Genomic DNA, 19,968 nt, shown 5'->3' on the forward strand with positions numbered 1-19,968 from the left:
AATTAGCTTCATAAAGACTTTAAAGGGGACCCGTCACCCAAAAAAATTATTCAGATTAGTCAAGGAAAATGAACTTTAACTACACTATATAAATTATTTGAATCTTGTTTCCTTCAGTCTGGGAATTCATAATTATAACAAGCAGGCAGCAGCCATTTTGTGGACACTGTTATTAAGACAAGCCTTGTATCATCTCAGAATCTTGTTTGTGCCCCAGAATAGGGGACCAATGTCCATCCTCATTCCCTTACCACACAGTTATATGGTAAAGAGAACTGGGGGAATGTGTGGAGAGCAGTGACATCTAGGAAGTGCTGAATTGAAAGTGAAAGTAATTGTCTGCCCCGCCTCTATGCCATGGGCATAGAGGAGGGGCAGACAATATTTGATTGACAGCTGAGATTTTTAAATGAGCTTACAACAGCTATGAATGCTTAAATAAAAAATAGAAATTGGATTTCATGTTTAATTTATTTTACTTTGTATCCTTAAAGAGTTTTAAGATGGGGTCATTGACCCCCATTTGAAAGCTGGAAAGAGTCCGAAGAGAAAGCAAATAATGTAGAAACTATTAAAAAAAAAAAAAAAACACTACTAAAGATACGTCTAAAGTGTCCTCACATAACATCTACCAAGGATGGTGAATCATTCATTCAAATGATTATTTAGCCGTTTCTTCTTAAAGCGGCAACAAATTTGCCCTTGTATGGCCAGCTATAGAATCTTAAAGGAGACATTTTGTGAAAAAAATAAGAATGTACCAGTACATTATACTCATTTAGATATAGAAGAATTGTACTTAAAAAAGTAGCGTTTCAGGCTGATTTATTGAATATTTCTGCAAAAACCCTAATAATCCCTCCCTACTCTTCCACATCCTGCTCCCTGAATTCCCAGGCTGTGCAGGGGAGCCGGTGGCTCTCAGCTCACTGCACTGTAGGACAGGAACCAATCAGCAGCTAGCAGGACCTGATAGGGAACTGAAGCCTGTCTTTGCTTGTGTGACTGCAGGGCTGTGATTGGCTGTCCTCCCCCTACTGTGCTTCTGGCAGGGACCGTTAGGACACGCCCACCCCTCATTTGAAACACAGACAGGGACCAGAGAACATCTATAGGGAGCTCCAATAAAGGGGCAATTTTTAAAGATAATGTAAATTTTCAGCACCATGTAAAAGCAACACCATATATTACTTATAATTGCCTACAAAATTAGGGTTTTTTTTATTTATCCTATATGTCTCCTTTAACTGTACATAAACGGACACAGACAGTAGACACGCACCTACCATTCCTTTATAGTGGTCAGACTATCAATTCAAGCCCCACCCCCCTTTGTGGTCCAACCTTTGATCAGGGCCCCTCTAAGTTCATAACGGGGTTACATACTGTATATGGTCAGATATTATTGCACATTCTGAATAAACCTAGGACAGCACATAAATACTGACCCCTAATCTCACCCTTACTGACCTTCAAGCTGAGTATATAGGACAGCAAACACCCCATATCATTACCCCATTTTTTTTAGTCCAAAACAGAAAGTTTGTGGTGGTCTGTAGAATATGATTTAAGGGGCAGATTTATCCGGGGTTGAATTTGAGTTCATGGGAGTTATTTAAAACTAGCGTAAATATGATCGACCACAAACTCAAATCGCATTTAATTTGAAGTTATTCTGCTGGAGTTCCTCTACCATTTTTCTAGCACATACTAATAATTATATATTGACTCTCCAGAACGTACACTCTGTGGGTTTACTGTATAAAGGGTACAGTGTTTTTAGGATGGATAATTCTATGTCCATCGTGGGTGGTTCTGGTCTGACTTAGGGGCAGATTTATCAAGGGTTGAATTTCGCAGTGGAAAATATTTTGAAATTCAACCATCGAATAGAATCCTCCGACATTCGAATTCCGATCGTACTTCGAATCGTAAGATTTTCCTTCGAATCTTAGCCCGTAGGCTAACATAGCACTTTGGCAGGTTTAAGTTGGCGAAGTATTGAAGTCGAAGTTTTTTTAAAGAGACAGTACTTCGATTATCGAATAGTCGAACAATTTTTACTTCGAATCGAAGTCGAAGTAAATTCGAAGTCGTAGTACCCTATTCGATGGTCGAAGTATTAAAAAAATTATTTCAAACCCCAATACACATTAGAAATGGTACGAGACCGGGCTGCCCTCTTTCTCCCCTGCTTTACGCTCTCAGCATAGAGCCTTTAGCTGCTAAAATTAGAGCACACCCAGATATTTCAGGTATAACCGTTGGCAGGGAGGAATATAAAATTTCACTTTTCGCAGACGACATTTTGTTGACTCTTAGTAACCCTTTTATTTCCCTGCCCAACTTACATGGTCTTCTACGACTTTATAGTACAGTGGCTGGATATAAAATTAATTGGGCAAAGTCTGAGGCCCTCTCCTTTCACTTAGAAGGGTCTTAAAACAGCCCTGCAAGCCGATTTTCATTATAAATGGCAGACTTCTCACATACAATATCTGGGAATTAAACTAACTCCGCACTATCATCAACTTTACCGAACAAATTTTACCCCTGTAGTGAAACAGATCATGTCAGATATGTCAGATTGGAAACAATATAACATCTCATGGTTGGGCCGTATAACTGCGGTTAAGATGTCTGTTCTTCCCAAACTGCTGTATCTCTTTGAAACTATTCCAGTTCAAATCCCCTCTTCCACTCTAGGCCAGATTCAAAAAACGATATTTAGTTATATCTGGGGATCCACTAAGGCTAGATTACCTCGCTCCGTGCTGTTAGCGGGAAGAAACCAGGGGGGCCTAGCAGTGCCGAACATTCGGAAATATTATGAGGCATCTCATTTACGCCAAACGCTAGCTTGGCTGCAACCGAATCCTCCCACTAGGTGGGCCACGCGAGAATCTGAATGGTTGGCTCCTTTCCATATCAGTAATCTGATTTTGAGCACTAAGCCTAAACTACAAATACCGGCCATGGCGCCGAAACCAATACAATTCACTCAATTTATTTGGAGACGTTGTCTTAAACTATATCGGATTTGTAAATTCCCTTCTATTTTAACTATACTTTCCGCTAATCCGGATTTTCCCCCGGGACAACGTAAAGCTTTCCATAAAGATTGGAATTCTTATTCTCTAATTAGAGTTAAAGATTTTTTTAGCCCTGTGGGGAAAAAACTGTATACGTATGACGAACTTCAATCGAGATGTAACTGGGGCCTAGATAAAACGATGGCCTATCTGCAAGTTAAACATTACATAACGACGCTACTTGGGCAGACACCAAACCTTCAGTTGACCCCATTTGAGAGGGTGTTAGGGGGGGATTTCCCCTGTAAAGGTCTCATCTCTCAATTATACGGATTAATGAATATGCTGCCGGAGGACCCTTTTCCCAAACATTCTTATATGCGGTACTGGGAATCTGAATGGGTTAGGGAACTGTCCCTGAATCAATGGGGTAAAATTTGGGAGAATGCACGTAAAATAGTAGTTTGCACTCAACAAAAAGAGAGTGTATACAAGACTATGATGAAGTGGTATCTTACACCTGACAGACTCTCCAGAATCTATCCACAATCCAGTCCTATGTGCTGGAGAGATTGTCAATTTAGGGGCACACTTCACCATATTATGTGGACTTGCCCGAAACTGTCTGAATTTTGGGTGGCGGTTTCCGGGTTAATATCCTCGGTCTTGAGAACTCCCATTACTATTGAGATGCCCAATTTATTGTTAGCACTCCCAGTTCCGAAATTGTCGAATGCGGTCTAAAAATGGATCAACCAAGTAGCCACTGTAGCACGGTTGGCTATTACTTCCAAATGGAAATCGCCAACGGTCCCTACGATTCAGGAGGTCATCTCCAGACTCGATATAAATAGGAAGTTCGAGGAAATGACAGCTCGAATAACCGATACCCTGCAACAACACAATGATGTCTGGGGGAACTGGGAGTACTACAAAACCACAATAGCTGATGTGACCTAGTTTCCCCGCTCTTGGTTTTTTCCACTGGGCATGGTTATTCCATTACTGGTCTCCATATTTTATTTTATTTTATTTTGTTTTGTTTCCTTTCCTTTTCTCTTCTTTTTTCTTTTTCCTTTGATCTCTTTATGGTTCTTTCCTATCTTTTCTCTCATTACTGTTACAGTATTGTGATAATAGTCTCCGGCTGTATTGTTTTAATAACTGCTGTGACTGTTGTACGAAGACAAGCAACATAATGTATCGATTACTTTACTTGTACTGTACTGAGGAAAACAATAAAAATTTTAAGTTACAAAAAAAAAAAAAAAAAAATTATTTCACATTTTTTAACTTCGAAAATTCCCTCGAATTCACTTCGACCCTTGATAAATCTGCCCCTTAGTGTAACTGATTCTGTGTTTGGCTGGAGGATGTGCAACATATCAGCTTCCAAGTCACAGTAAAGGTTCTGCTTATTTCTGCAAAACTCATAACAATTTTATATAAATATGCAGGAACAAACGTTGAGACTTTTGCTACAGCAGAATGTAAACTATCTGAAGAAACGCACATCACTGTTAAACATATTTATTTATACACGTCCTTGTTGACCTTAAAATAAGTGAACCTTGTGTCTTCATAACATGTTGGGAAGGAACAGTCTTTATTTTAGTTCAGTTAAGGCTCAAAATACTGTCAGTTACTTGTAAACAATATAATGCATTTGCTGTTTCCTTTTTAGGTTTCCTTTCAGCAGAACAATGATCCTTTGCACTGCCCATTTCCTGTTCCTCAGCACCATATTGGGACTCTCAGTAACATGTAATTGTATTATAGCAGGGCTGCCATCAGACATCTTGGGGCCCTTGATAACAAAATGATCCGGGCCCTCCTCGACATGACCAGCACAGCAGGAGCTTTGCAATCGCCACCAGCCCCCAAATATCACTTTGCTTGACCAGGAGCAGGAGGGCACACACCAGTGCAATTAACCAATGAGAAACAGCGTATGCAATCTGAAATATATTAGGTACTGTCAAGGCATTGAGAACTGTATAGTATATATACACATTAGTGAATGGTACAAAATACTCTTTCACATAGCAATAATTTGTATTTGAAAGGCTTCATGTTTCTTAATGTTGGTTTAAATCTGGACGGCTGGTTTCCAATGTAACAGTTCACACACAACAGGAGGGAGACGTCATCTGATTCACCACTGTGTCTTTTTGCTAAAACAGGTTCACATCACTCTTTGTTAAAAATGCAAAAAAAAATAAAAATATGAGTCCATATAGATGTTGTTGTCTTTGTATGGGTAATTTCCAAGTGGGCAGGACTAGAATCTGCAGCCAATCAGAACGTTTAAACAATTGCCTGGGTCGACTGGTCGGTATTCCAACAGGAACAGCATCAAAAAGTGCCTCTATATGAGAGTAAGTTCATAAACTTGTGGAAGAACTGATCATTGGAACAAAATGTAAAACCCATAACCATTAACAAATTTTGGCTTTGCAGCCTTTATTTCAAGCTCCTCCCCACTGAGAAAAAGGTCTTTGTTTTTAAAAGTAAAGTGTATTATAAATGTGGCAATGCCATTTTATTTGGTGCAGTTATTGCTAGGAATGTTTCGCCTCATGTCCATCCCCAGCCTTTGAATAAAAAAGAAGGTAAAATACTAAATACGGCGGTAGAGGCCAAGAGGTTCCAGTCTGAGTGCAGCATTAGCCGAATGTCGGAGACTCCTGAAGTAATAGAGAACTCGATTCCCAGGGTAGAAAATAAATCCTGATATTGTTTGCTGGACTCCTTGCGGCCCATCATTAGTTAATGTTATAATACAGATGCAGCTTTTATGGCTTCAACCCACCTGCAGAACAGAGAATATTGTATTAGTTGTCACCGGAGTGCAGTCGTTTAAAGGAGATGTTCACCTTCCAAACACTTTTTTTTTCAGTTCAGTTGTTCACCATAAACAAAGACTTTTTTTTAATTGCTTTCCATCTTTTATTTTTTTAAACCACAAAACATATATGTTAAAAAGAAATTTAAACAAATTAAAATCCATTAGTCCACACTAAAAGCCTAAGGCGTTTTATGCTTATCTAGCACTTAGTCATAGGCATTTCAAGGGCAACTAAATTCTAAAATAGACTAGAAACGCTGTATTTTGTATACTAAACATAAACATGAACTTACTGCACCACAAGCCTAATCAAACAAATGATTTATGCTATCAAAGTTGGCCACAGGGGGACACCATCTTGTAACTTTGTTAAACATCTTTGCAAGACCAAGACTGTGCACATGCTCAGTGTGGTCTGGGCTGCTTAGGGATCATCATAAATGATCAAAACAGCACAAGTCAAATAATATCTGCCAGAAGCCGATACAGCAAGACTGATTAATAATCACAATATACAGACTGCACTGGTCCTGGGTTGTCATGTAATCTAATGTGGATTTTATAGATTTTGTATTGTTTAATACAAACTTTCTAAAACTCTGCAGAACCAGTGGCTGCAACAATATAATCCTCCAAATAGAATCCCAGTTTATATGTTTAAATCTTTGATCTTTGTCCCTGCAGCTGGATTTGGAAACAGAAAAGGGAATGTAAAGGCAAAAATAAAATCCAATACAAATCCCTACACAGTCGCCGACTGCTCTACAGGGAAACAAACAAAGCTGCTTGAGTTCTGCATGGCTTGGAAGTTATTCTTCCTCTCCTCACCTCTATTCTCCTAGTCTCTTTTCATTACATACTATAATCTATTATTCCATCTATTTAGTCTCTTTGTTCTCATAGGAACACTGACACCTGGGCAGTCCGGCACTGGCTTGCTCTAGATGTAGATACATTTGCCCAGAAGAATTCAATGGAAATAGATGACGCAATTCCATTACCTGATTGCAGCATTAGTATCCGCTGCTTTGAAGCTATAAAACAAGGTCTTTTTGTGGTAAAGCTGGAACACAGTGCCCAGTTTGGGTTTCTCATTCCAGTTGTCAGGCACAATGTGGAAACCTAATAGAGGTAAACTTTCCGTGGCAACTTTATCCTGTTAAAAAATAAAAAAGTGAAAAAAAACTCCATGACATTTGAAGTTATAATTAAAGGCATCACTTAGGGACAATGCTTGTGTGTTCCGCTTACCTCACATGCTGTGTAGGTGTAGAGGACTTTGCCCTTAATAACAAACCAACGTTTTTTCCAGTATTTTTTGCCTTTTTTGCACCAATGCAGATAGCCACAAATTGAGGAATTCTCTCCTGATGCTGCAGCCTGGGGAGGAACAGGGACAAGATGAGATATTTGTGTGGCTGCTCACACACACTTTGCAACAGCTGAAGGGTTCATTACTTTTACCTATAAAACAGAATACGATAATATTCCGAGATGCACGCATGGCTATTCCATATTTACAATAACATCAATTCTTGTGTGCGCATTTCACCTACAGAATAACGTTTAGGGCCCAATTGCCTAGCATAGGTTTGTCCACTTGGAAACGTGGGTAGGAATCCAGGAGTCTATATTTATATGTAAAACTGCCATAGGCAAACCCCCTTTTCCTCTACTGCTTATGGGCTCTTACTGACGAGCGTTTGAAGCTGCGCTCCCCTGCGTTCCGTTTTTCTGCGTTCAGCCGTAGGGGAGCGCAGGAATAGACGCATTAAGCATTTTTCAATGGGGCTGTCCTTACACAGGCGCGTGTAGGCGCCGAACGCAGGTTGAGACGCAACATGCTGCATTTTTCCTGCGCTCCCCTGCGGTTGAACGCAGAAAAACGGAACGCAGGGGAGCGCAGCTTCAACCGCTCGTCAGTATGAGCCCTAACTGGCGCATGTGTACATATTTTTTTTTTCTCTACAGAAAATGCATGTGGACCTCGGCTTTCCGTATAAGGGATCTTTCTGTAATTTTGACATTCATATCTTAAAGTGGTACACCTAAGTTAACTTTTAGGGGCCGATTCACAAAGGGTCGAATATCGAGGGTTAATTAACCCTCGATATTCGACTGGGAATTAAAATCCTTCGACTTCGAATATTGAAGTCGAAGGATTTAGCGCAGATAGTACGATCAAACGATCAAAGGATAATTCCTTTGATCGAACGATTAAATCCTTCGAATCATTCGATTCAAAGGATTTTAATCCAACGATCAAAAAAACTTAGGAAAGCCTATGGGGACCTTCCCCATAGGCTAACATTGAGTTTGGTAGGTTTTAGATGGCGAACTAGGGGGTCGAAGTTTTTTTTAAAGAGACAGTATTTCGATTATCGAATGGTCGAATAGTCAAACTATTTTAAGTTCGAATCCTTCGATTCGAAGTCGTAGTCGAAGGTCGAAGTAGCCCATTCGATGGTCGAAGTAGCCCAAAAAACACTTCGAAATTCGAAGTTTTTTTACTTCGAATCCTTCACTCGAAGTTAGTGAATCGGCCCCCAGTATGTTATAAAATCACCAATCCTAAGCAAGTTTTCAATTGATCTTCATTGTTTATTTTTTATAGTTTTTGAATTGTTTGCTTTTTTCTTCTGATTCTTTCGAGTTTTAAAATGGGGGTCACTGACCCCATCTAAAATACAAATGCTCTGTAAGCAGAGCATACAGATGTATTGTTATTGTTACTTTGTATTCCTCATCTTTCTATTCAGGCCTCTCCTATTCATATTCCAGTTTTTTATTGAAATCAATGCATGGTTGCTAAGGTAATTTGGACCCTAGCAAACTGGAGAGCTGCTGAATAAAAAGCTAATAACTCAAAAACCACCAAAAATAAAAAATTTAAATCAATTGCAAATTGTCTCAGAATATCACTCTCTACATCATACTAAAAGTTATCGCTACTAAAAAAACAATGTAAACATTAAATAAACCTAATAAGATGTTTTTTCTTCCAATAAGGATTAATTATATCTTTGTTTGGATCAAACACAAGTTAGGGTTTTATTATCACAGAGAAAAAGTTTGGATTATTTGATTATAATGGATTCTATGGGAGACGGTCTTTCTGGATAACGGGTTTCCGCATAACGGATCCCATACCTGTACCTAATCTTTCAGCGCTGGAGAAAATTTATTTATTCGCAAAAAACTGTTAATTCCAAAAATTGGATGGGTTTCCGCATAACGGATCCCATACCTGTATATATTTTCTCCTCACTAAAGCTGTCACCCTAAATACTGGCTTTGTGTCAATATATAAAAAAAAAACAGCACTAGGGGGGCGAGCACTCCCTATTCAGGAGGATTTTGATTGGAGAGGCCTCCCACATAGAGAATAATCCCTGAACCACGAATCCCTAATCTTTCAGAAGAAAAATTATTTTTTTGCAAAAACTTAATTCAATAAAATTATAGTTAGCCGAAAAACTGCTCAGAAAACCGCTTACTGCATATTTAATTTTGAGACATTTTTTTACTTGTAGTACAGAGATATTAAATATAATATTTCAGCAAAGCTACAAAAATAAACAGATTTAACCACCTACCTGCCAGGGTTTGTAAGGTTTATGCAACTGGCTGTCAGGAGCCTAATTACCAAATCTAAGTAAAGGGATATTTAAGTTAACTGGCAGCAAATGGTGCCGCAGGATTAAAGGCAATCGGCAGGGAACGTGTTAAACTAGTTCTGTGGCAGTGAATTGTTTTTGATCCCTGCAGCCTCCTATAACATGAATGAGTGGAGAAGATATCTGTGACACAATCTATTTCATACTGAAAAAGCCTATTATAAAATCGATCATTCCCCTGGGAAAATAAAGTTGGATTCTTGAACGCGCAAATGCAGTTAAATGCACGTTCTCCTTCCATGGAACATTAGAAATATGCTGAGTAGAGACCCAAGCTTATTAGGTGCATAATCTGTGTAACTGTTCATATACTTATATATTTATATTTAGGTATAAACTTGCTCCCCCCTAGTGAGCAAAAAATTTTTCTGATTGTTCACCTTTAAATTAACTTTTAGTATGATGTAGAGATTGGTATTCTGAGACAATTTGCAATTGGTTTTCATTTTTTATTATTTGTGGTTTTTGAGTTATTTTGCTTTTTATTCGGCAGCAGTTTGCAGTTTCAGCAATCCGGTTGCTGGGGTCCAAATTACACTAGCAACTGTACTTTGATTTGAATGGGAGATAACAATACATTAGTAGCATTACAAAGCATTCGTTTTTAGATGGGGTCGGTGACCCCCATTTGAAAGTTGGAAAGAGTCAGAAGTAGAAGGTAAAAAACTACTGTAAAAAGAATAAAAAATGAAGGCAAATTAAAAGTTGCTTAGAGTTAGAGTATTTTATGAAATATGCCATAAATCAAGGTCCTGCAGACCCTAGCAACCAGGCAGTCATTTAAAGGAGACATATAGGATAAATGAAAAAACCCTAATTTTGTAGGCAATTATAAGTAATATATGGTGTTGCTTTTACATGGTGCTTTAAAATTAATATTATCTTTAAAAATAGCCCCTTTATCAGAGCTCCCAATAGATGTTCTCAGGTCCCTGTCTGTGTTTCAAATGAGGGGTGGGCGTGTCCTAACGGTCCCTGCCAGAAACACAGTAGGAGGGGGACAGCCAATCACAGTCCTGCAGTCACACAAGCAAAGACAGGCTTCAGTTTCCTATCAGGTCCTGCTAGCTGCTGATTGGTTCCTGTCCTACAGTGCAGTGAGCTGAGAGCCACCGGCTCCCCTGCACAGCCTGGGAATTCAGGGAGCAGGAAGTGGAAGAGAAGGAAGGGATTATTTTGCAGAAATATTCAATAAATCAGCCTGAAACACTACTTTTTCAGCAAAATAAAGATAGTCCTTCATTGTATGTGTATATTTGTGCTTCTCATTGAACTGCAAACCCTGTGCCGGAGTGAAAAAGGATTCCAAGTACAGAAGATAATAGCCGGAAAGCACATTTTTCTTGTTTTAAAATTCAATTTCTTTATTTGCAGAAAGTCCTGCGCAACATGTTTCGGCTACATCGGCCTTCATCAGGTGCAAAAAATACAGTGATGTAGCAAGCTATTTAACCCCTCACCTCACCAACAACTTTACACCCACTCCATAGTCTGGCCAGGTATATACATACATTCAAAACAATGAAGTACTGCCATCTAGTGGCCTAGTTAACACCGTTAGAAGGTGGCAATCGTATTGTAGCAAATACATGATATGTTACATCTTGTTACATTTTGTATAAAAGTATCCTTTAAAGTAATAAAGTATTCTCCTACCAGTATTGTGTCAACATGTATTCAATTTAGTATTCTAATATGCTATATTATTCCAAGATCTATCTGAAAAGGAAAAAAGAATATTCATCAGAATTAGCTGGTATTTTACAGTAAGCTGTATTCTGTTATAAAAAACATTTATAGCTGATAGCTTCATTCATCCCACGAGGTTCCACAGTATCCATTCTGTCTATCCATCTTGCCTCAGTTTGTAGAATTAGGCGTTTTCTATCGCCCAACCGTTGGGATATTTGTACTTTTTCTAGTACTAACCACCTCAGTGTAGAAGAATTGTGTTTATGTAAATAAAAATGTTTGGCAACTGGTGTATGTGTCTTCTTGTTCTCTGGATCGTAATTACCACTCTATGCCTTATCTGTTTTGTTAGTTATGACTTTATATTAACTTTGCAGCCCCACTACGTTTTTGCTCACTGCACTTCCTTTTTATCCTATTTACTGCACTTCACCTGTATAATTGTTGTATCCTCTAATACCTATCAACCTTTACGTTGGTATATCCCAAAACCCCCCCATTTTTTTAATAGCTAACCAATCCCTGCACCATACCTTTATCCCAGAATAATGACTACCATACATATTTTTGTAATACTAAAAAAGCTTTTGTTTTGATGAATAAGCATACAGCATACTATTTGCCACTCTGAAATTCACAGCTGTAACTCCTATTTATTGCCTGAAGAAGCGGGTCTGAGCCCGTGAAACGCGTTGCACTGATTGGAGTTCGTTAATAAATTTTGACTGCTTAATTACAGTCGTTTTGTGTCTGCTTGGAGGAGGTAAGTCCACTACTGCCTCCTCTGATTACCAAGTTTTGGTTTTTAAACTCGTTTATATCCTTTTATTCTTTTGGCGCCTCTGAGGGGTTAAATAGCTTGCTACATCACTGTATTTTATGCACCTGGTGAAGGCCGATGTAGCCGAAACATGTTGTGCGGGACTTTCTGCAAATAAAGAAATGGAATTTTAAAACAAGAAAAACGTGCTCTCCGGCTATTATCTTCTGTATTTGGAAAAATATGAGTCACAGAATAAAACTGCTGTTTGGTTGCCGGGCGCTGCTGTCCACAGTAAAAAGTAGAAAGGCAAAAAGGACACACATAAATGGCTTTATAATATCAGTACATCACACTTAAATTTAATCTGAATATTTAGGGCCTTAGTGCTCTGTGTAACATTACTGCCAAGGGAGATAAGATTATGCAGATCCCCATAATGCCAAGGATGCAGATAATGAAACAAGGATTTATATTAGCTGGTCGGAATGATATACAATTCAGTGATTATGATATATTTTAATCAAAATCTCCAACGCAAGAAGTCACCTCCGGCTCTCCGCTACTATTATCCCTATAAAATATTTACATTGCTTTCAAGACAAATATAATTTCAGATGGCAAGTGTTTTCCTTTTCTCTGTAGCGAAAGAATCTGTTGCGATTATTGCTAGTATCCAACTCATGTCCTCGAAGCTTTTGGGAAAATAAAACTTCCCAAGTACAACAAAAGACTGGACCTTCAACCTAAACAACAGCAAAAGGGCTTCTGATTGGGCACCTCTTTTATTAAACAAATAATGAAAGCTGCAAAAAGGAACACATTTGCATACGTATGAAGACAATTTTATTTTCCCAGTGTCACATTGAGAAATATCACATTACTGAATTGCAGATTTTAATTGTGTTTAGCTAACAAGATATTCGGGCCATTTTCTATAAACAACGGAAGCAGTAATAGTGGTGAATCCTGAGATTTTTCAGGTGCAACTGGCAACCCACTTTGGCAAGCTTCCAGTAACTCCACCTGGTTTTGAAACTTGCCCTTTAAAATACCATGAAAAGAAAATGTATACGAAACATCTTTTATCCTTGCCTTTTATCAGACAGCCTTGGCCCTACCTCCATCAGAGCAGAAGGGATTTTCTTTTGTCTTCTAAAGTAAGACGGGTGAATGCTGTGAAACATGGTTGACAACGTGCTGGTGGATCTGGGTAAGAGTGGTGAGGCGTTCATGTTCATCGCTGCTAGGTCTGTAGGAAACAGAAGTGAAGAAGAGATATTTTAGCCAGGGACAGGCATTCTAATGCACAATTACAGCAGTCAGCATTGAGAGTTGGGGCTCAATTATCAACACTGGGCAAATTTGCCCATGGGCAGTTACCTATAGCAACCAATCAGTGATTAGCTTTTTGAAACCAGCTGCAAGTAGAACAACGAATGCAGCAATCTGATTGGTTGCCATGGGTTACTGCCCATGGGCAAATTTGCCCAGTGTTTATAAATGACCCCTGGTGGGTGGGAGCTGTTGAATAGGAGCAGCCCACAGGTTTGCTTTTCTACATTATATAAAACCCTGAATATAGGTGTTTAGGGACAGTACAAAAAAAGCAACTAAGGTGTGATCAGTAGTGATGGCGATATTTGAAATTTGGCGAAAAATTAACGAAACGCATTGAAGTCAATGGGTGTTAAAAACCTTTTAAAGTTTAATTTGTCTTGGTGGTTTTTTTTCTATATATACTAACACATTTTTAAAAAAAATTTTTTGATGTTACTGGTCCTTTAATGGGGATGCTCAGCTCCCTATAGCTGTGCCACTGTTTGTGATCTATCATATGCTCATTTGGCTCATAATAACACTAGGGATATAAGGTTAACACCTATACTATAGTTAAAAGTATAGCAGATAACCATTGAACCCAATTTCTCCCTAGGGGCCCCCTATAGGCTAAACTGACAAATTATTGATTGATTGAAGTTTGGAAACCAGCCTATAGCAGAGGCTTTTAAACTGAAGGGCTGGCCCTCCTAGGGTGCCTCAAAACAGCACTTTGGGTAAACCAGCCCAAAGGTCAATGTGGTTAAGGTTTAACCTGGGAAATAATCTGAACAGAAAAAGGGGGCTTAAACCCCCAAAATATTAGGCCTATGGCCGTTGTAATTTTGTTTATATTGTCAGTATTTCAGCCCCATACAGAGCACCTTCATTCAACAGGCCACAACTATGCACCAAATGAAATGAATAATAAACAATTATATATTTTAATGCTGAATGAAGAGCCTTGCCAATGTGCCATGGTTACCTCTTTTGCGTAGTTCCGCGAAGCAGCCATCACACACTTTTGACGGTCGATCTTTGAGGTACTTCAGCGGGTATTTGTTTCTTGAGCAACTGCGACACACAATCTGTTGAAATAGCATTGCAAGGAGTTGGGTACAAGTTTGAGCCTCAGCATTGCCCTTATCTTATATAAATGGGATAATCTCAACCTTGACCCCTGGATTTAAGTAACTCATAAAGTTGTACAAGAGTAAATAAGTGTGGATTACAGAGTAGAGGTTTGGTTCCGGGCACATAATAACTTACCTTGCCACAAGCGTGACAGTGATGTCGCCTTAGCGTTAGGCTAAAGTCACTGCCACAATTCATACACATCACAGCATGCGACATATGGGCCACGCTCGGAGGTCTCTCACCCAAGCCCATTCCCAGTCTTTCCCTAATCTGAGAAGAGACAATGAAACCATTATTTGCACATGAACACGCTGTGTGCAGTTGTATGGTGCTCTGGTATAGCACCAGGTAAAGTTTTTTTGTTCCGTGTAAGTCTGTTGAAAAAGTTATAGGGTAGAACATTTCATATGAAGCATAACAAAAGTGGGGTTAAGGTGATACCTTTATTGGCTTACTAAAATGATAATCACAGAAAGCTTTCAGAACATTGCAGTTCTTGGTAATTAGCCATAAATCCATGGCCTAAATTCAGTCCTGTCTCCAGACTACTAAAGGTTTGCACAAGTTTGTATTCCCACACTTTGGGGCAAATTCACTAAGCGCCGAAGCTCCGAACGCTAGCGTCAATTCGCTAGCGTTGGGCATTTTCGTTACTTCGCAAATTCACTAACGAACGCTGGCGTAGAATCGCTAGTGTTACTTCGCACCCTTACGCCTGGAGAATTTTCGCTACGGACGTAACTACGCAAATTCACTAATGCGCGCAGTGTACTGAACGCTACCTTTTACGCTAGACTTCCTTCGCCACCTCAGACCAGGCGAAGCGCAATAGAGTAGATAGGGATTGCTTCAAAAAAAGTCAAAATTTTTTCTAAGTCCCAAAAAACGCTGGCGTGTTTTCTACATTATGGCTGATAGGCTGAAAAAGATCGAAAAATTTTTTAGGGCTCCCCTCCTTCCCCCCTACATTTCCTAACTCATGGCAACTTAACTATACAGTGGGCACATGTGTAGGGCAAAATAAAAATTTTATTTGATGTTTTGAAGGTTTTCTAGGCATTTGTAGTGCTGATACATATTCCTCCATTGAAATTTGAATTTGGCGCCGTATGCAAATTAACCTTCGCTAACGTAACTTCGCTTCACTTAGCGAATCAACGCTAGCGCAACTTCGCAAACTTACGCTACCCCTGTGCGCAACCTCGGATTTTAGTGAATTTGCGGAGCACTGGCGAAACTACGCCTGTCGAAGTGCGGTGAAGCGCGGCGAAGTGCGGCGAAGCGCGGCGAAGTTGCGCCTGGCGCAACCACGAATCTTAGTGAATTTGCCCCTTTGCGTTTTAATTTAAATCCGGTGACGGAGCTAAGGGGGTGAGGGGTAGGGAGGTCGAGGAAGAATGTGGAAGTGATGTCACATGCACGGCGCGCTAACGTCACTTCCGCTGAATACATCACATGACATCAGCATGCACGACGAGTGACATCAGTGCCAGCGCGTGACTTCAGCGTGCATGACGTAGGGGCGTGTTTAGGTCCAATGCTTAGGGCGGCATTGGACCTAAATACAGCCCTGTCTACTGGTGTGTCCTAGCACCAGAAATTCTATGGCACACGCATGAGACGACCCTCAAGGCCATAGTGCCATTACCGTGGATTATACTGTATATACTGATGAGCACTTTGATCTATGGAGCGTTTGCTTACGCGTGGCACAGACCAATGAGCCACCTGCAGCACTGAAATGGTTAAAGAAAGATACACCCTAATGAAAGGGTAGAACTACAGGTTGGTATTTCCTAATGAGTTTTATTCAGAGGGATAGTATCCCTTATAACACAGGAGAGATGTTCCCATCATAACTTTATTGTCGTTATTAGTAGCACAGATTCTTTTCTTACTAAAAGTAAGAACTAGCAATTGAATTGTTCTTTACACATTTAAATATAATGTTCTGTTAGCCTATGGCCGTAAAAATCATGTGTTTTAGAAGCATCTATATACTTACTATTAATGAGTTACTATAAAGCAGGAGTCTCCAAACTATTTTACCCATGAGCCACATTCAAATGTAAAAGAAAGTTGGAGAGCAACACTTCATCGGTAAGTTCCATATCGGTGCATGCGCAGTTGGAGCAGTCTTCGGGTTTTTGTCAACAGCGCATGCACTAAAAAATTGTCGAATCGCTAGAAGAAGACCCGATGAAGACCGAAGAAAAAGAAGATGGCTGCCGTAAACTCTGATGCCGTGAATCTGCACCGAGGGGTATGTAAAAACTTAGGGGCATTTGCCCGGGGTAGTAGCTATTCTGGGTGGGGGGAGGGTCTATGTGGGGTAGAGTTTTTTTAAATAAGGGGTTTACTTCTCCTTTAATGATCCACACTGGCAGTGGGAAATGCTGAGCTGGAGGGGGGACACTGGTTGAGAACTGACTGGAGATTGTAACAGTGAGATAACGAAACACTCGTTTTAATATTTGTCCACTAGATGGTAGTATTGCATAAAAGTTGTGCAAATCTAAAAATGTCTAGCATTGTCTGTAAATTCGTGCTTCTCTTACTTTTAAGAACTGCAGACCCAAATAAATGTAAATATGTATTTAAGAACTACTTGCATAAAACATATAATAATATCACTGCCTGCCTAATACAATCATCCGGTAACAAACGCAACAGCAAATTGTAGGTTGTGCAGGTAAACAACCCCGTAATTTGTATATTCTGATTCTTAATTTATGTATTTCTTTTCTGGGCAGCTGATGTAAGAAGATGGAATTTGCTGTAAGAGCCAATCACCGACAGGAAAGGAAATATTCAGTAGAAGGCTGAACATTGAATTTTAGAAATGTTGGCTTTAGTTCAAATTCTCATATGAAAAAAAAAGCAAAAGGGACAGAAAAGGCTTTGTTAGTTAATGATTGTGCCATTACTTACTGATATTTTACACAATGAGCAACCGAATGTCCAAACAGCAGGGGGCAGAGCTGGCTGTGTGACTGTTGCCTAATTTTAATACTTTAACTGAGCCCAATGGGAGAGAAAGTCATTCTTGGGAAGCACATTTCTTGTTTTCTCTATGATCAGTCTGGAATCCACCACATAAATAATAATAATAATAATGGCTTTTCTCTCATTATCTGTCATTGCTTTCCTTAGTTTCTGTAAAGGTCTTACTGATTCTGCGTGGAGATTCCACCTTCTGCATGTCTACTGTTTTCTGTCTTCTTTTCCTGTTATTTACTAAACTCCGAATGCCCAAAACCCGGAAAAAAATAGTATTTTTTAAGTATAAAATCCGAATTTTTAGTGAAAAACCCCCCCACAAATTTAGGATGGAAAAGTCAGAATCAGAAAATCTGGCATCTCAGACCTGTCAAAGTTGCATATAAGTCAATGGGAGAAGTCCCAATGATTTTTTGATGTGAAAAAAGCATAAGAAATTGGAGTTTAGGATGAAAAAAACTAATTTTTTTTTTAAAATTGTGTGTAAATTAAGATTTTTTTTAAAATTCTTATTTTTCCCGATTTTTTCCCTCAAACAAAATTTTTGTGAAATAGTATTAATAAATAAGCCAAAAAATCCCGTGTGGATTTGGTCGGAGTTTTTAAACTTTTCACTTTGAATTTATCTGCCTGGTGGAAGATTGCCTTCATTGAGTGCCTGCTCCAAAGGTTTTTTTTTTCTTCTGATAAATAACCCCCTTACTGTTTATAAATAAGCCTTTTAAAAGAAATGTAAACCTTCCAAAAAATAATGCAAAATTGCTCAGAGTACTCTTCTGGGCATCAGTGCAGTTTTCAAGAAATTGGCAATTTTTACACTGCTAAAATAATAAGTTTGAAAGAACAGCATCACCCGCTGTTGATTTTTGGGAAACCGGACACGTTAATTTATGTTATGAGAAAATAAAGTCCTCTGATGTTGCTCAACCCATAAATGACCCAGAACCTGAGTAGAGGAGCATCACAAGACTTTCCTTCTCTCGCTAACTTAATTTTCTACTGCCTCTGACCAGTTAGCTCCAATAAACAGCAGGTGGCGCTACTGGTTAAAATGATTTTACAGCAGTGGACAAACAACTAATTTCATGCAAACCAAACAGAAAAAAAAATAACTAAAAGGTGCATGAGTGACCAGAAGAGCACAATTTTATTTTAATTTGACTCAAGGGTTTACATTTCTTTTTCATACCAAAAGAGCAAACAGCGTGGCAGCGCCATACTTTTTTTTACCATGCAGAGGATAAGTAGTGCACCATGCACAAAACCGTAGCACCTCTGGCTTTTATTTCATGATATTTCGCCGGAAAATTACTACACTTGCAAATTGCAAACCAAAAAATGGAAACATTTAAGGACATGCAGGCATTTTTAACTATTAATCAGTAAACTTTGAATGGGTCAGGAGACATACAGTATCCTATCCAAACGGCAGTCTTACCATTATTATCTGGCTAAGGATTATGGATGCTGTAGTTCTAGAACAGCTGAAGGTCTACAAATTTGGTACCACTTGGCTTACAGTAAGAGAAGTGCTGCCAATCTCCCAATCCTAAACTGCACTTACCTCTAGGTTGTTGTAGATAGATACAGTGGGAGCTTTGTAATATTCCTGCACAGTTCTGCTGATACAGCTATACCATTCATCCCTCTCTGTACACGAGCTGCAAAAGAGATTAAGTACAGCCTTTGTTACTTAGTCGCACACAGTACACTCACACAGTCTGAACCAGCAGTGCACTGAATGCAAACAGGCAGACAGATCATGCTTGCAGTAGCAATTGCACATTACAAAGAACGTAAAAGCCAATGAAAATGTGCAAAGAACCTTAGCATTATATTATTTAAAAAAACAACAACAAAAAAACAGTTTTGTGGTGACTTCCCCTCTAATCTATATCATAATCTGGAGCAATGGTACTGCATTTAGTCATAGAATAATTCCACATTGTACCGATTTGCTTATTACTAATGTGGGATGAATAGTCAAATCAAGTATTCAGAATTCCACTCCAGTGACTCCACTTCCTTCTGACACATGCAACATTGGGAAGTCTTTTATTAAGAGATGCATCTACCAAGCTTCTGTATGTACATATTCAAGGAAACAGCACCTGAACCTGAGTTAGCACAGAGAGGGGCCCACAAAATTACATGAATTAGCAATTGGCCTTCTGTCTGTTATACTACAGCTCAGGGGTGATGATAGAAGCTAAAGTTGAACACCTGGAGGAAAACCTCTGTTGTATATACAAAGTTAACAAGCTATAAAATTACACAATATTTTTTATTATTTTTACTTTTTTCTATTTTTTTTTATCCTCAAAGAGACACTAATTAAAGGGGCAGTCAACTCCCTTGTTCAGCATGAGTGCAAATAACAGGGCTTGTGCTGAACATCATTTTTGCCTGTTTTGCTAAACAGTGCCAACATCTACTTTGCAAGGACCAAATATGGAGTAGCTTCAGTTTCCCTGTTTAGCTCAAGAACTAAGCAAAACCATA

General features: G+C 39.1%; 1 protein-coding gene across 3 annotated transcripts in view; it reads right to left on the reverse strand.

Annotated features, from left to right (window-relative positions):
- Window positions 1-4,546: 4,546 nt before the first annotated feature.
- LOC108715864 (FYVE, RhoGEF and PH domain-containing protein 5) overlaps window positions 4,547-19,968 on the reverse strand; it is a 116,211-nt gene continuing 100,789 nt past the window's right edge. For 2 of the 3 annotated variants that reach the window (XM_041561716.1, XM_018261375.2), the window contains exons 15-21: window positions 19,031-19,127; window positions 14,599-14,736; window positions 14,315-14,417; window positions 13,131-13,261; window positions 7,132-7,260; window positions 6,882-7,036; window positions 4,547-5,844 (exon numbers count right to left, since the gene is read on the reverse strand). In XM_041561716.1, the coding sequence (XP_041417650.1) occupies window positions 5,808-5,844; window positions 6,882-7,036; window positions 7,132-7,260; window positions 13,131-13,261; window positions 14,315-14,417; window positions 14,599-14,736; window positions 19,031-19,127 (790 nt within the window). In that variant the 3' untranslated portion in view covers window positions 4,547-5,807. Of the gene's footprint in view, window positions 5,845-6,881; window positions 7,037-7,131; window positions 7,261-13,104; window positions 13,262-14,314; window positions 14,418-14,598; window positions 14,737-19,030; window positions 19,128-19,968 lie in introns of all 3 variants that reach the window. The other variant, XR_005961023.1, reaches the window with a different exon arrangement.

Source organism: Xenopus laevis, chromosome 4S (genome assembly GCF_017654675.1).
Source record: "Xenopus laevis strain J_2021 chromosome 4S, Xenopus_laevis_v10.1, whole genome shotgun sequence".
NCBI classification, from domain to species: Eukaryota; Metazoa; Chordata; class Amphibia; order Anura; family Pipidae; genus Xenopus; species Xenopus laevis.